Here is a 16,804-nt window from a genome sequence, read left to right on the forward strand (position 1 = left end):
AGTCACCTTGCTGATGAATTGTTGATTGCTACAGCTTTAGAGAAAAGTCAGTTTTTAATCCCCAGTTGTATTACCAAAATCCTGTGCATACAACTACATTCCCTGTTGCAAGAATGAACAGACAGTTAATACCCACCTCAAATGCCTCTCTTGAATGGCTTTACATGAAAGAGTATCATGCTTACATATTTTTAGCAAATCAAGGCAAAAGTAACCCAGTACAAAGCTAACAGTCCTTTCACAGCATCTAGGTAGCCACAGCAGAAATTATTTACCAAGGAATTCTGAGTGATACAGGCACATTTCATCTCCTTTTTCCATACAATTTTTCAGAGCAACCTAATCAACAAGATGCCTTTGTATCTACTATTAATAAACTCAAATTGGTTTATGATGTCCTCTAATTTTCAGGAGTTGCAGGGCTGTATCCTGGGAATGCACCAATATTTTGAAGAAGCTGGGCTTTAAAACCTGGTTAGTTTCTTGGTATCCACAATGGAGCTGAGCCTTCTTCCATCTAAAAAAGGACATATTTAGGGTGGAGTGATGTTTACCCATTTGTTTTGGGATGAAGAAGCAGTTACTTTAAACATGGGCTGAATTTAATCTCCTCTCCATAAATGATTGTATTTCTTTCCAACTTTATTCCTAAACAAAATCCTGCACCTGCATTTTGCCATCTAGACCTAAGGCACTGTGAGAAAAATCAGCTTTCATTTTGAACATGGAAGACTAGATGTGTAGATGTTTTGGGCATTCACTCAGGAGCAAACAGATAAAAATACGTACCAGAAGTGCAGGGAAACGAGATGGCTCAGTGGCTTTTGCCACTTACCTATACTTCCTTATGTCTAGATTATCTTCACTGATAAAGCCTTTCTTGGTGCTGTAGTAGGACCTTTGTCATCTGAGAAGTTTCTTGCTTCATTAAGTTACTAAGGCTCAGGTGGCCCATGGCAGAGTGCATGGAAACTTCAGTACTTTCATAAATAATGCTCAGCTGCTTAAAGGCCCAGGATGATGAAGGGCATTGCTCAGGGCACACCTGTGTTGAAGTGTGGCATTAGCAGTAAGGTAGCCTGCCCCCTTTTAGCTAAGGGCAATTCTGCTGGCATCGACACTGATGTTGAAACTCAGAACATGCATAATTAGAACCAAACTCAAAACTACTCGCACATACACTGTGGTTGTTAAGCATTGTATATGTCTTATCCACCAATGAAATTAATACATACACACATACTAATGCTTGTCTTTCTTACTGCCTTCTGCACTGGCTGGACTTCCACAAAATGGTGGAACCAGAAGTTAGATCATAAAACTCAAAAATTACTTGATGGATGTTATAAACAATGCAAGAAGTTAAAGTAGGCTCTGAACAAATCAGGGACCCATCCCGTTTACCCACGTAATAATCATCACTTAAATGATAACAATCACTAACTCTGTTCCATTTCTCATCAAAGACTGTTTCCACTTGGATCCTGACAATTTTAATTAAATGTGAGCTGATGAGTTTTCAAGGAAGCAATCTTGTAAATCAAAAGTGCAATTCCAGAGAGTGATCCTACCCCATTATAATTACAAAAAACAATCTAAGCCTGCCTTTTCAAAGTCCTTGAGCATTTGAACTTCCTAGATTTAAGCTGGACTTACGCCTGACTCTTGTATACAGGATGAGTTAGGACAAGCCAGAGAAGAAACATGGCAAAAAGCAAGAAGGCTGTTTCCGTTAGACATTAATGAGCACACACCTTCATGGATTTTGCACTTGCAGTTTAATCATAGAAATCATTCTGCACGCTTCTACTTCTAATGATTTGATTGTTAGAAGAAAGGCTGGCCCCAGTCCTATTGACTGTTTACATCTGAATGTGCTCTGGTTTTTAAATCTGTTTCCAAACTAACTGTGGTTCTATTGTGTGATATTTCCTCTGCAGCATCACACATTTTCAATCAGCATCAGCTCCTTAGCCATAATCACTTCCTGCCTTGGCTTCTGTTCAGTCCTGTAACTTGCTGCAAAACAAAACTCCCATGCATCCAATCTGTACGTATGAAATGGTACAGATGCAGCAGTATTTCGGTGGCACTTGGCAAGAAATTATTTGATTAATTGGAAATGCTATAAACTGAGTTTGAGGTGGCTATAGGTAGCTAGGGGGGTTATTGCTACATGTTTTTCCTGGTCTTTTCCATGCATATTGCTTTGAATACAATTTTGACAATCTATCCCCTGTATCCTAGGACGCTACATCACCTACATGTTCATCAGTGCAAATGCTGCAGATCCCAGCCATGCACCACCAGCAGCTCTGACCAGTTTGCAGAAACAACACAGCATTCATCTGCATACAGGTTTCCATCTGCATCATAAGCAGACTTGAAGTCTGAAATTACACAGGTGAGAATTCCCAGAGATTTAAGCACAAAAATACAAAGCAAGAACCATAATTAAAAAGTAGCATTTGAGGATAGGACGCTTTCATATGCCTTAAAATATTTCTGTGAATGTTTTCTCACACTTTCTCAGTATTTCTCATGAGTGATGTGCACAGATACAATAACTGTATCTGTGTTAAAGGGAACTTTACTACAATGACCACTGCTGTAAAGCCCAACTTTGTTCATATTCAACAGGTTTCTATCCTGCTTATTTCTATTTTTTATGGATTATTCAATGGGGTTTTTATGCATTATTTTTTATGGATTATTCAACAGGTTTCTATCCTGCTTATTTCTATTTTTTATGGATTATGCTACTTAAAGTCCACTTTCTTTAATTTCTCTTCCTCAACACTTTTCACTCCTGTTTCTATCCAGAGCACTGTAATCACCACTGCTAACTTCAACATTAAATTAAGACAAATCTAGAGTATAAAACTTGAAGAAGATTGCAGGACAAGCATTTAAGATGTTTCAGTGGACAAAACCAATACACGAACATGTTCTTGCACTCCCTAAAGTAATGAACACCTTTCATCTAAAAGTGCAAGTAGCAGGAAAGAAGTTGAGTATTGAGTGAAATTTTTTGGCATTCAGTGGCACTGATGGTTACTGATGTAAGACTGAAAAGCAGCGGCACGTTGTTCTACGCAAATTTGAGTTCCTGGAACGTGCTGCAAGGCTCCAGGAAGGAAGATATTACCATGTAGATAAGGTCTTGCTTTTAGTGCTAGCAAGGAGTTCTTGGCAGAAGTCTGAATTCTATTGTCTTTTCACCTTTGATTTCCACCTGCGTCAGTGGAGCTTTTATTTTCTTCAGGGAAAATGCTGCTGATGTAAGAAATATCAGCATTCCTGCCATTACTGTAAAAATTACTGTACAAAAAGGCCCCTAAAAGGGACCCTAAGACAAAACCGAGCACACTGAAAGAGTTTATCAGGAACAGGATTTCCAGGACAAACACCTGGCTCTTTACTATCCTGTGTCATATGTTTTTAACCTAAGTCTTGTACAAAGTTTCCCTTCTCATCTCAAGGTTTGATCTATGACCTTCTGACACATCTGGGTTTCATGGTTATTTGTCTGTGAATACCTGGTACTTGAAGTATGCCTTATTATTTGAGCAACAGAGAAGCTAAAACTAATTGATATGACACAGCTTTTCTGGATCTTTACTGCAACTGAAGAACTTTTCCACTTTGAAAAAAAATGTCCACAGGCTTATTTTCATTATTCTAATGAATGAACTGCAGTTTACCCAACTGGAAAGCAGAAATAAGAACCCAATTATTAAAAATTAGTAGGGTTGCTTACACAGGTGCCAAAATGTATCACATACCAAATATAACTCGCAAGCATAAATCATCTTGTGTTTCACTGGCATGACTCACGTTCGTAGCTCCCCTGCTGTCAAGATGCATACACGGCCTTCACACCTGCTGGGCTTCCACTCTACTCTTCCTTTTCCCTTGCTGAGGACTAACATTCTCTAGCTTTCTTTTTCAGAAACACTAATACTAGGCCATCACTCTATGTCCACTTTCTGGTTTCAATCCCACTAATTTTTCCTACTTTGATTCATTTATGAAAATAATGGCATAAAAAAGTTACTCTCATTGGTGATCTGTTTTTCAGCTTGGACTGTGCTACAGGCTTGATTCACTGAAATACTGAAATAATGAAAATACTCTGGTTATAATTCCACTTCCTGCATGAAATACTTACTGAGCGATTCTCTGAACCATATACTTACAAGGTCCCAGTTAGCCACTACAGACTAAAGCCCCTGTAAGTTCACAAGGCTTTAATTGCATTTTATAATTTTAAAAAGCATATGAAGTTCTAGATTTGATTTCAATAAATCCCTTCTGACTGTCTGCTGGCTTTGATCCCTTCACCAGTACACCCAGAAGAGGCTTTGGTCAAATCCAGACCAAAGCCAATGGCATCAAATTGAAGAATATGTTGGAGCAGAAATTGAATCAAAATGTGAGCATAAGCTAAAAGTCACAACTCTGAAAAACTTTACATTGCTGATAAGCATAAAGGCAAGCAACCTCCACAGGTTTTGATTTTAAGGTTTTAGCCAGCACTTTACTTCTTAGCAGGGCTCCATCTTAACAGGGCTGAGTTACTGCCCACAATCCCAACCAGTCCTGTAAGCTGGCCATCCTTTGCCTATCTCATTGCAGAAGTCAGTTTTACAATGCACTGCATATAATCAACCCATTTGGCCTTTGGCAGCCACTTTTTGTTAGGATCCTTTTCTAAAAGGGAGCTTAAATTTATCTTTCTCAAGATAGAGAATGCCCTAAGTTTGTGTCAGCCTATGAGTGCAGAGGCAACTTCCTCAGCTGTAGCTCCTCACAACTCAGGGCACACAGAGGATCACAGGCCCAGAAAAAGCATATGCAATAGCTGAGGTAACTCACCTGAAGGGAAGAAGACAGGGTTTGCAATCTGCGTTTTAAACACCTAACTCTGTCACTTATATTCCAGATCATGCTTCAGCAATTTCTGAACGACTAGGATTTCTCATCAGATTTTATTGATCAACCTCACTACTGTGGGATCAGCACTTCAAGGATAGAGAAAATAGTTTCAACTCATATCAGCAGCTCATCGTATTTTAAATCCTCAAACACAGGACCAAGGAGTTGCATTGCAAATGATGTGCTCAAGGCACATGGTCTCCATATGCATTGACATTCCATGACTCAGCTTCAAATGTAATTCCTCAGCTATAAAACAACAGATTTCTGTAGTCTTTCCAGAGCTTCTACAAGTATTCAACTTCTCTTTCAACTATAACCTTCCTAATACACCCAAGGCTGAGCAGTGCACTAAAAATCAGCTCATCCTGATTCCACTCTTTGCCTCTGCATTTTTTTCTGAGCTCTAAAGTAGATCATTTAATAATCTGCTTTCTTTGTTCTTTATCATTGCTATTCACTTTCTTTTCTCTTGTGCCAATATCAGCGTTTCAGTAGCAAAAGGGCTTTTTTGACTGTTTAATGAAACTGATTCTTTTTAATCAATTTCTATTGACTTTTGGTAATCAGAGAAAACCCCTGATTTGCCTGATTTGATGTCTGCTCAGCAATTCCCTGCAGAAATGTGGACAGAAAACTACAACATATTACTAGGTCACAAGATGGATAAATGTGAAAAAAGGTTAGCAGCGCTTCACATGCTCCATCAAGAACAACCTCAGAAAACAAGCTGGAAGTTACAAGAATTGAGAGACAGATTTTATGAAGAATAAATATTTTCAGTTCAATGTATTTAGTTTCCAGTGAACTTGCAATGAAATGTACCGAATCCCTATAAACCCAAATTTGCATATTTAATTTTTTTTCTGACAGCCCTTTTATATATAGGGAAAAAATATTGGGCCTGTTGGCAGACTCAAGGACACAGAAAACAGCTTCGTTCAATAGTACTGACTTCCTCTCGCTGCCACCATACCAGCATTTCTATTGGGGAGTCAATAGGATGTGGCCTAAAACACACTACATACACTGCAGAGCTTGTCCCACTTAACTTGGCTGTTGCTGGTGTGTAAGAGGCCTGCATGTGACCATGATTACATGCGGCCCTTATATTCAATATTGCAGCAAGTTTTGTTCAAAATAAATAACTCACCTACCAAAAGTACTCTGGTGTCTTCTAAACTACACTCTAAGACAATGGTTGCACATTAGCAAACACACAATTCTCTTTTTGTAGATCTTACCCACATTTTGAGCAACATCACAGCTGCTGAAAGGTGAAGACAGAGAATGAGTTGGTCTCATTCTCTTAATGGGATTTAAATAAATGTGTGTATTTGTTTTAAGTTTTGTGCTCCTGGTCAAAAGTCTTTCCTTCTCCAATTTACTTTGCCTGCAAGGATTAAGGCATTAAGAACTCCTGCCCCTCCAGTACAGTCTTGGGGACTAGAGAACAATCTCTGATAAACAACAAAAAATACATTATATGAATAAGCCATTATTTGACTGTGAAAACTTTCAACATTCTTCCTTTCTACATTAAACACAAAAAAACCCAATCACAAGGAACAGTTTTCTACTTAGGGCCAGAACTATGCTTAGAGATGGTTAAACTGACTATTACACATCTACCTCCACATAATCCTGGGTTAACATAAAAGAGCTTGGTTTAACTTCAGGAATAAGATCTTATTTTAAGAACAAGGTATATTTACACAGTATCAGGACCATCACTGATACTGATTGCTTTTCCCAGCATGCATTTCCCAGTGAACTCATGCAGCATAAAACCCCAAAGGAAATCCAATGAAAGTGTCTTTAGTAAAATGTAGAAACTTTAATTTACATGCAAAACTACAACATATTCATAATAAAAAACTGGTGTCTAAACAAATTAAACACAATTTGTAAAAATCGTCCACGTTGTTAAATAGGTCTGTACAACCAAAGATTTACAAAGTCCCTGTGCATTTTCATCTTTTCAGTGCACAACTGAGTTTAGGGGTTCTGCTCGAATATTCCCCAAGTCAAGAGCTGAATCCGTCTCTTCATCAATTTCACCAATGACGGCACTACAATAAAAAAAAATTAGGTTATTATTTCTTGAAATCAAATCAATCACACACTTCTAAAACAGAAGCTTTTTCCTTTTAACAACCTTTATTTATTGTTAACCATACTGACTTTTTCTGATTGATGCTGCATGTTCCCTGCAAGCTTCTAGTGATGCACACTGGAATGTCTGGAAGCACTTTATATTATGATTGCTTCTTCCCTTCTATTTTCCAATCCCTTCTATTTTCCAATCCCTTCCCTATTTAATGAGAGTTGCCTATTTTGAAGTTACTGTTACTTAGTTGTTGATTCCTTATTACTTTTTTCTATAACAACATTAAATTTCAGTATGTTAAGAGTTGCAAGAATACAGAATTATTCCTTGTAATGAGTATATTTCCAAGTTTGTTAAGTTTACAAAAAAATAACAATAAATTCTATAGAAGAATATTTTGAGTATACTTGAGTAATGTGGCCATCTGGTATGATGAAAGAGTGAAGTAGTAAACAATTACTTGGCTTTTTATATACGTTTATACTAAGTGAATGAAAGTTACTGGTAGAGTAGCATGTTTAGTCCTACCTTTGCACATGTGTCAATTTACTTTTTCTTAAAAGCTTAAGTCGAATGTGATGAAAGCACTCCAAAATGTCTTAATGATGTTAGATAAATGCACCTAGACATAAATTTAAATCTTGACATTTTTTTGTACAGAAATATCCATTAGAATTAGAAGATGAAAACTCCTATCCAGGCTCACGTGTTGGTTCCTGTGTCTCACCACCTTCTGAGTAAAGAATTTCTTCCTAACATCTAATCTCAATCTCTCCTCTTTCAGTTTAAAACCATTCCCCCTTGTTCTACCACTATCTGCCCATTGAAAAAAAATCACTCTCCCTCTATTGTATAAGCTGCCTCCAAGTACTGGAAGGCCACAATGAGGTCTCCCTCCCACACTGATAAGAAAAGACTTCTCTTTTCCAGGCTGAACAAGCCCAGCTCTCTCAGCCTGCCTTCAAAGGAGAGGTGCTCAAGCCCTCAGACCATCTTCGATCTTAACACTAGAATACAATCGCTTCTGTAACCTCAGTGTAGATGTTTGCTACTTAATACAGAATCAGAGTCATCTAGGTCTGAAAAGACCTGAAAGATCGAGCCCAGCACTGCCAAGCCCACCACTAAACCTGACACTAAGTGCCACTTCTACACATCTTTTAAATACATCCATGGACGGTGACTCAGACACTTCCTTGGTTGCCTCAGCTTTGACAATCCTTTGACAGTACAGTGCTACCCACAGATACAAAGGTGCAAGGTGTCTGGGGCTATCAAGATTTATAATATACACATATACACAAAAACATGCACACATACATACTGAGTTCACGTGAACAGATTTAAACAAGGACATGCTATACTTACACATTATCACCTCTTACGATGTATAATCCCAGCACAACTTGCTCAACTCCTTGTGAAGAACTGAACACTCGTTCATGGCTTTCATCCAAAATCAAGTTAATGGTCTGATCAAAACCTTTGAGTGTTCCCTGAAAATAACATACAAAAATAAATCACTCCAGTTAACTCTTAAATTTATCATCTTTGCTCTCAAAGATATCTTAAACAAGGTAGCAAAACTAAGGTACTAGAGAACATATGTTCTATTTAGGTGTTATTATTTGGCTTAAACACTAACAGCTAAAGAAAGTAATTTTCAAAGCAATAATCAGTTTAAGAAAAGTACACATTTATTACTGAGTGTTCATGCTGAAAGCTAAAATAAGCTTTAGTATTAAAAGAAGTAAAGTTTCCCTTGTATCAATGACAGTCCTCTAGAAAACTATTTTTACTGTTTTTACAGTGTTTTAGTCTTCCTTGTATGGAAGTTTCCAGAAATCAAATATTTAATTAAAATAAAGAACAGAAAAACTGGATTCTTGTGGTCAACATTATTGAAACCATTCCTAATAAGCAATTTTAAGTGGTATCTCTGAAGTAAATTATCTTGTGTTTAGTAAATTAAAATCATCATGCTAATATTCACTTATATCATCTAACCACATAGCAATGAGTCACATGTACCAACTGCATTCAAATCTTTTTGGTACAAAGTATCTTGTAGCACAACACAAAGTTTATCAGACTGACTTCAGCCAGACAGATTTGGTGAAGCCAATAGTTTTTCCATTTTTCCAGAGGCTGCATGAAACTAAATACAGACAAAAAGATATAATCCTCATGCAACAATCACACTGTTAAGTTACACTCAGAACACATATGCATAAAGGGGGCGGGGGGGAAGTGATGCAAGAAAAAAAAAACCAGAACACAGAAGCAATAAAACCAAAATATTATACAGTCTAATATATAAGTTGGCCAATCCTCAGATTTTCAGGCATAAACAAATCCCACAGCAATTCTCCAGTCGATGTTTATGTATAACCACAGGGAAGAAATGGTTCTACCCTGACAGCAGAAAAGCTTACAAAACATAGAGGACATTTTAGATGGAAACCAAATTACTGAAGAGAAATGCACTTTCTTGTGCATTCCCACAGAAAAATTAATTTGACAAAAAAGTCAAAGCACGTGCAGACGCAAATTTATCAATGGACAAAGCTGACACGCAAGAACCAGTAAGCATTTACAACTTCTTTTTTTAAGCCTTATGGCCATTATTCTGTACTCTACGATTTAAAGGTGTGAATATGTAAGTGAGAATACCCTAAAACAGCTCCTTTATTGCCATGATGGAAAGTCTTTATGGGGGAAAATAAAACGTTAAAAAATACAAGTCTTACCACAATCATTCTTCCATCAGAAGTAATTACTGCAACAGTACCTGGTAGTTTCATTAAGGAAATGTTTAATAATATCTGAAATTACGATTTTCTGAGACATTAATATGTAATATAGGTTTTAAGAGCCATCAGGAGCCAGAAAAGCCTATCAGCATTTTTTTAAAAGCAGCATGGTTGATAGTAGCAATTGACAACGTAGTATTTTTATGAAAACCTTTAAAGTTTCACTTCACCTAACCACGGACAGTCATACACGAACATGAACACCATTAAAAGCAGAATAAAGATTTGAGTTCACCTCTCTTCCCATTACTAACTGCACTGCCTCAAAACTGCAACAACATGAACAGTTTTATAAACACTTCAGGTTCTTAAAAAACAGCTTTGCAGTGGTGATCTCGAGCCTAGCATTCTCCATTTCCATAATATTTCGTTATGCCAATATGATGACAACATATCCATCGCCCTGAGTAATTCCGGGTGACTATCTTACTCCTTGTGAATAAAACTTGAAAATGCCCACGGGTTGCAAGCAGCACAAAAAAAATCAGCACGAAAAGCGTTCCAAGAACCCCAAGTCGCGGCTTTTGGACAAGTGATGCAAGGCCGGTAACTGAAGGCGCGTTAGGGGCCCTTGAGGGGGGCAGGCCCACCGCGGATCTCGCTTCCACCGCGGACCGGCAGCGCTGCGCTCCGCAGCCCTGGGCGCTGCGGGGGGACCCTGTTCTCGGGGAAATCTCCTGTACCGCCGCCCTGCCTGCCGAGCCCATCTCCCGCACGGGCAAACCGGCACCGCCAGCCGGGAAGGGCCCGAGCACGCAACGGCGCTGCCGCCCCAGCCCCGCCCTCAGGGCCCCGCGCCCCCTCCCCTCCCCGTCCCGTCCCGTCCCGTCCGTCCCGTTCCGGCGCGGTGCTGCGCGGCCTGCGCGTTCGGGATGCGGTTGATGTAGTTCTCCAGCGCGGACGTCATGGCGGCACCCGCACGCGGATACACCCCGCGCGCACACACGGCGCGCGACGCTGACGCGCGAGCCGCCGCGCAGGCGCATAGCGAGGCGCCCGGGCAGCGCCGGGCCAAGTCTCGCGCACGGGGAGAGCGGGTGCGCATGCGCGGGGAAACAGGAGGAGGCCGGGCGGTACCAAGAGCGGGCGGCGAAAGGGGCGGGGCGGTTATCCTGCCTCACCCCCCCCAGCGGCACGTGGCACCGCCCGGGGGGCGACCCGCCGGCCCCTCACACAGCCCTGACAGCCCCGGCAGCCCTCACACAGCCCTGAGAGCCCCCACACAACCCTGAGAGCCCCTCACACAGCCCTGACAGCCCCTCACACAGCCCTGAGAGCCCCCACACAACCCTGACAGCCCCCACACAACCCTGACAGCCCCTCACACAGCCCTGAGAGCCCCCACACAGCCCTGAGAGCCCCCACACAACCCTGAGAGCCCTCACACAGCCCTGACAGCCCCTCACACAGCCCTGAGAGCCCCTCACAACCCTGACAGCCCCCACACAACCCTGAGAGCCCCTCACACAGCCCTGACAGCCCCCACACAACCCTGACAGCCCTCACACAGCCCTGACAGCCCCCACACAACCCTGACAGCCCCAACACAACCCTGAGAGCCCCTCACACAGCCCTGACAGCCCCTCACACAGCCCTGACAGCCCCGGCAGCCCTCACATAGCCCTGACAGCCCCCACACAACCCTGACAGCCCCTCACACAGCCCTGACAGCCCCTCACACAGGCCCGACAGCCCCTCACACAGCCCTGAGAGCCCCCATACAACCCTGACAGCCCCCACACAGCCCTGACAGCCCCCACACAACCCGAGGCCCTCACACAGCCCTGAGAGCCCCTCACACAGCCCTGACAGCCCCTCACACAGCCCTGACAGCCCCCACACAACCCTGACAGCCCCCACACAACCCGTTGGCCTCTCACACAGCCCTGACAGCCCCTCACATAGCCCTGACAGCCCCACACAACCCTGGCAGCCCTCACACAGCCCTGAGAGCCCCCATACAACCCTGACAGCCCCCACACAGCCCTGAGAGCCCCCTCACATAGCCCCGCCGGCCCCCACACAGCCCCGATAGCCCCGCCGGCCCCTCACACTGCCCCGCAGGCACCGCGGAGGGGCTTGGCCGGAGAGCGGTAGTTTGGCGTGGAGCGGGAGGGCCGTTCTCCTGTCCAGCCGAGGGCCTCGCTGCCCGGGTGCAGCGTTTGTGGTCGCCGGCGCATTGTCCACGTGACGAGTGGTGTCCCTCAGGGGCCGCTGCTGGGCTCTACACTTCAGCATATTTGTTGGCGACGTGGACTGTGGGATCGAGTTCACTCTTAACAAATCTGCTGGTGACACCAAGCTGTGTGGTGCAGTTGACATGCTGGTGGGAAGGGATGCCATCCAGAGGGACCTGGATAGGCTTGAGAGGTGTGGCCCTGTGAGCCTCATGAAATTCAATAAGACCATGTGCACGGTCCTGCACTTGGCTGAGGGCAATCCCAAACACACCTACAGGCTGGGCAGAGAAGTGGCTGAGACAAGCCCTGCAGGGAAAGACTTAGGGGTGATGGTTGATGAAAACTCACCATGAGCCAGCAGTGTGCACTCACAGCCCAGAAAGCCAGCCCAGTCCTGGGTTGCATCAAAAGCAGTATGGCCAGCAGGTCAAAGGAGGTGATTCTACCCGTCTGTTCTGCTCTGAGGAGACCCCACCTGGATACTGCATCCAGCTCTGGGGCCTCCAAGATAAGGAGGGCATGGAACTGTTGGAGCAAGTCTGGAGGAGGGCCATGAAGCTGATAAGAGGACTTGAGTACCTCCTCTGTAAAAACAGGCTGAGGAAGTTGAGGCTGTTCAGCTTGGAAAAGAGAAAGTTGTATGGAGACCTCATAGCAACCTTCCAGTACCTGAAGGGGGCCTGCAGGGAAGCTGCAGAGGGACTCTTCATCAGGAACTGTAGTGACAGGACAAGGACTAATGGGTACAAACTGAAAGAGGGGAAATTTAGCCTAGATATTAGGAAGAAACTCTTTATTGTGAGGGTGGTGAGATACCAGAAGAGGTTGCCCAGGAAGGTTGTGGATGCTCCAAACCTGGCAGTGTTCAAGGCCAGGTTGGATAGGGCCTTGAGCAACCAGTCTAGTGGGAGGTGTCCCTGCCTGTGGCAGGGTGTGTTGGGACTAAATGATCTTTAAGATCCCTTCCAACCCTTAAACTTTCTGTAATTCTTGCTAATATGGGAATCATGTGAATCCTCCCTTGGTTCCCTGTCGGCTGCCAGTGTGAGGTGGGCAGACAGGAGGCCTGACTGCTGCCCCTCCACAATGCCCCAATGTTGTGGTTTAACCCCAGGCAGCCACCAAGCCCCACACAGCCCCTCGCTCACTCCCCCACCAGTGAGATCAGAGGGAAAATTGGAACAGTAAAAGCTGGAAAACTTTTGGGTTGAGATAAAGATGGTTTAACAGGGAATGCAAAAATTGTACATGCAAACAAACAAACCAAGCAATTAATTCACCACTTCCCATGAACAAACAGGTGTTCAGCCATCTCAGTGAGAGCAGGGCCCCATCACACTGACTTGGGAAGACAAACACTATCACGCCAAACATCTCCCCCTTCTTCTTCCCCCCACTTTCTATCATCATGGCTGGGCTTCGCAAACGAAGATTTGAGAAGGGCTCTACCCATGTTTGCTACAAGCGCGCTGATGGCTAAAAAGGCCAATGCGAGATAGACAAGTCCGGTTGCAGAAGGCAAAGCAGAAAGACTCCCCAGGTGATACCGACGAGACGCGATTCTTTCTGCGTTGTCTTTTCTCCTCGAGAGTGATCCTGCGTGTGTTCTCAAAAGCAGCAGCAGCGTTATAGATGGTGTGTCTCCAGGCCTCCCGATTGGAGGCCAGGGTAGACCAATGGTGGTGATCAATATGGCCAAGGCTGAGGGATTGTTTCAGGCAGTGCTTGTATCTCCTCTTCGGGGCTCCTCTCTTGTGGCAGCCAGTGTATAGGAAATATTCTTTCAAAGTATAAAAACAGACAGCAGACTAATTCTAGTCCAGTATATTGTGAAATGAAATGTTACATGAATTCTTGATTAAAAAAAAATTTATTATAAGTTCACGACCTTCAGTGGACAGAAAATTAGCTTGGGACTTAGAATATGGAATTCCCATTTTTGTCAGTTTTTGGACGAGACAGGGAAAACATAATCTTTCTAAAGTTTTTCTGTCAGTAGAGTTAGTGATTTTGATGGGTTTTATAAAATGGTCTGACATAACATTAGGTCTGTGTAGAATCAGGAGATTAAATATGATAAAGCACTGAGTAGATATTCATAAGACAAAGCTCTCACAACTAACATTTTGAAAAAAATTGGTGGAAATTAACATTCAGATTTGTCTTGTTTTGTTTTATTTTTGTTATATTGATTTCCAGGCTTTCACCAGTGAATTTCACAAATCGTCATTCATTGAAATATTAAGAATGCATTTTTTAATACCTGGAAGGTATAATCAGGTGTTTAAGACAAAAGAAAAATTCAAAGTTTTCTAATCCCAGTTTTGTACAAGAAACACCAAATTACTTGACACAGATGAGGTACACTCCTTTGTTCTCTTTAACTGACAGAATGCTATAAAAAAAGGTCTCAGATCACACATCTCACACGCAGACACAAACGAGGCCTCATTCTCTGACTTCCATGTGTCTGCCTTTCAACTAGAAATGTTTTGTGGTCTTTTTTTTTATTTTAGTATTAAGAGCCTACTTAGAATTTAGATTGTCACTGCCAGTACTAGTGCAACTTCCTTTTATTTCAATAAAGACTCCAGGGACAAATTGCAAGAGGTCCAAACTGGGACTTGGTGTCTAGCCCATGGTTTAATTTCTGAAGGAAATACAATTTCTGGACAGTAGAATGCTATTGTTTATTCTCCTTCTAGTGTGCCAATTGTTTTATTGTACATTATAGCCATCAAAACTACAGGGAAAGCAAAATGAAGTCTTTTAAGGCAAATTAGATAGAAAAAAAAATTAATAGATGTTTCCTGGCACTTCTGAGGGTAATCACACCAAAGTAGTCTCTCAAGAACTTGTCTAATGGCTCAACCTCTATGAAAAACATGACGAGATATCAGAGAACATAAAATACTTTTGTAATTTGGCATGTTACATAATGCCTATACTCTTAAGCTTTTATTATAAAAGCTTCACTACTACCATTAACCATTACACCAGGACAGGAATAATTATTGTATCTTACATGTAAGAGGCTGAAGGTTTTGTGTGTGTGTGGTTTGATGTTTTCCTTTTCATACTCTTCCTTCTCCCTATAAAGAGACATTCTCAAAGGCCAAGAAAATGAGATCACTGGGATACAAGGATGTAGGCTGAAATCTTAAAATACTTGCACCACAACATTACCTCAGTATCTGATCCTGAGAATCTCTAATCTATCGGTTTATATTAATAGTGTCACAGTGTCCCTGAAAATAACAGAAGGGGTTGTGGTTTTTTACCTTTTGTTTGTTTGTTTGGTTGTTTTTTAATTTCATAAAGGAGGATTAAAACCCAAAGAGTAAGGCTTGGACTCCTGAAGTCAGGTGCTAGGCTTTGCCAAACCTGATGCTTAACAACATTCTGAGTATAGGGTTAGCACACTCAGTATAAAGGAACTCTTTTTAAAAAGAGAATTTCTGGTTTATCTACTCTTAGGCTTTCTCTGTCTTTTCCTGAAGGCAGGCAGCTGTGCCCTTCTTCTCACAGTCCTAATTGAGGTTCAGTCCTCTGTTTGAAACCACCACTGCTCTTACTCTCTTATAATAAAACAACCTCCCACATAGGAAGTGGAAAACTTTAATTTAATTTAATCCCCGCGCCTTTTTGGAAAAAAAAAATATTACCTGCACCTGCCCGCTCAATAGCAAGGCTTGGTAGATCGAGTTACAAACTGGGGGCACAATTTGCATAATGTTGTGGAAGCGCGTCCCTTGCAGAGAGCGCACGATGGATGCGTGCGGGAAGCGCCTGAGGCTGCGGGTGGGCTCTTGGCCAGCAGGGGGCGGCCTGCGCTGCCGAGCGCCGCGGGGCCCCGCGGGGCTGAGGGGAAAGGGGCGAGCGGCCCTGGCTGCCTTCAGCCTGAGCCGGGCACCTTGGCCGCCTTCACACAGAAAAATAATTAGTTTTCTAACGGAGGATGAGATGCGTTTCCCACTAAAGATGTCCCTTTTTTCTGCAATGCTGACAAAGTGAGCCCAGTGTGACTAACTCAGACACAGACGTTTCACAGGTTCACACTTAACATTAGGCCAGACACATTTTATTTTTGGCCATAGTTGTCAATATAACATTGCCATTGTAACATTCAGGATCAGAAACCTGTAGCGGGCAGCCCTTTGCCTGTTCCTTCCCCTCAACTGCTGCAGAGCTACTCTTGAGGACACACAAAGTAGTTGAATATGAGCATAATGCCCATTAAGCTCTCAGTCGAGGAAACAAAACACCTTTGTAAAAAGGTTTTCCCTTTCTCTTGTATTGTTTAGATATAGCTTACTTGATAATGACATTTACTTCTGTAATGAAAATCAGTTTATTTCTGCAATAGATTCTCCATACATTAAGGTTGCTATGGCAAATCATAGCTGTATGTTATGCTTTCTGCAGAATATGTAACCAATTAATCATGTCCTGGAGTGTCTGCACACTTTCCTGCTTCCTTAAAAGTCTGCCAGGGCAGGAAGAAAACCCTGCAATGACAGTTGTAAGGTTTATGTGCAAGCAGTTATTGTGTGTACAATAGTTACCAGCTAGCCTAAGGCTGGTGGAATGGATGAGTGAATGTTGTGTATATTCACACGCTGTATATTGCCTCTCCCAAACCCCAATAGCTTCTGGTGGCTTTGCTTTCTGTGGTTATTAAGAAGCAGCCTTGTTTTATAGAGCCAGCCATGCTGAAGGGTGAAATGGCCTTGTGACATTCTCGTAAGAAGTGAGGCTTGACC

General features: G+C 42.5%; 1 protein-coding gene and 1 long non-coding RNA gene across 3 annotated transcripts in view; both read right to left on the minus strand.

The window, feature by feature from the left end:
• Nucleotides 1-6,755: 6,755 nt before the first annotated feature.
• LSM8 (LSM8 homolog, U6 small nuclear RNA associated) lies at nucleotides 6,756-10,852 on the minus strand. Its single transcript, XM_050323805.1, has 4 exons — nucleotides 10,738-10,852; nucleotides 9,799-9,839; nucleotides 8,417-8,544; nucleotides 6,756-7,010 (listed from the first exon to the last, which is right to left on the minus strand). The coding sequence occupies exons 1-4, from the start codon at nucleotides 10,766-10,768 to the stop codon at nucleotides 6,920-6,922; spliced, it is 291 nt and encodes a 96-aa protein (XP_050179762.1). The 5' UTR covers nucleotides 10,769-10,852; the 3' UTR covers nucleotides 6,756-6,919.
• Nucleotides 10,853-13,198: 2,346 nt separating this feature from the next.
• LOC126644444 (uncharacterized) overlaps nucleotides 13,199-16,804 on the minus strand; it is a 62,912-nt gene continuing 59,306 nt past the window's right edge. For both annotated transcript variants that reach the window (XR_007629931.1, XR_007629932.1), the window contains exon 3: nucleotides 13,199-13,821. This is a non-coding gene — a long non-coding RNA (uncharacterized LOC126644444). The remainder of the gene's footprint in view (nucleotides 13,822-16,804) is intronic.

This window comes from Myiozetetes cayanensis, unplaced genomic scaffold, assembly GCF_022539395.1.
Source record: "Myiozetetes cayanensis isolate MyiCay16 unplaced genomic scaffold, myiCay2020 scf3, whole genome shotgun sequence".
NCBI classification, from domain to species: Eukaryota; Metazoa; Chordata; class Aves; order Passeriformes; family Tyrannidae; genus Myiozetetes; species Myiozetetes cayanensis.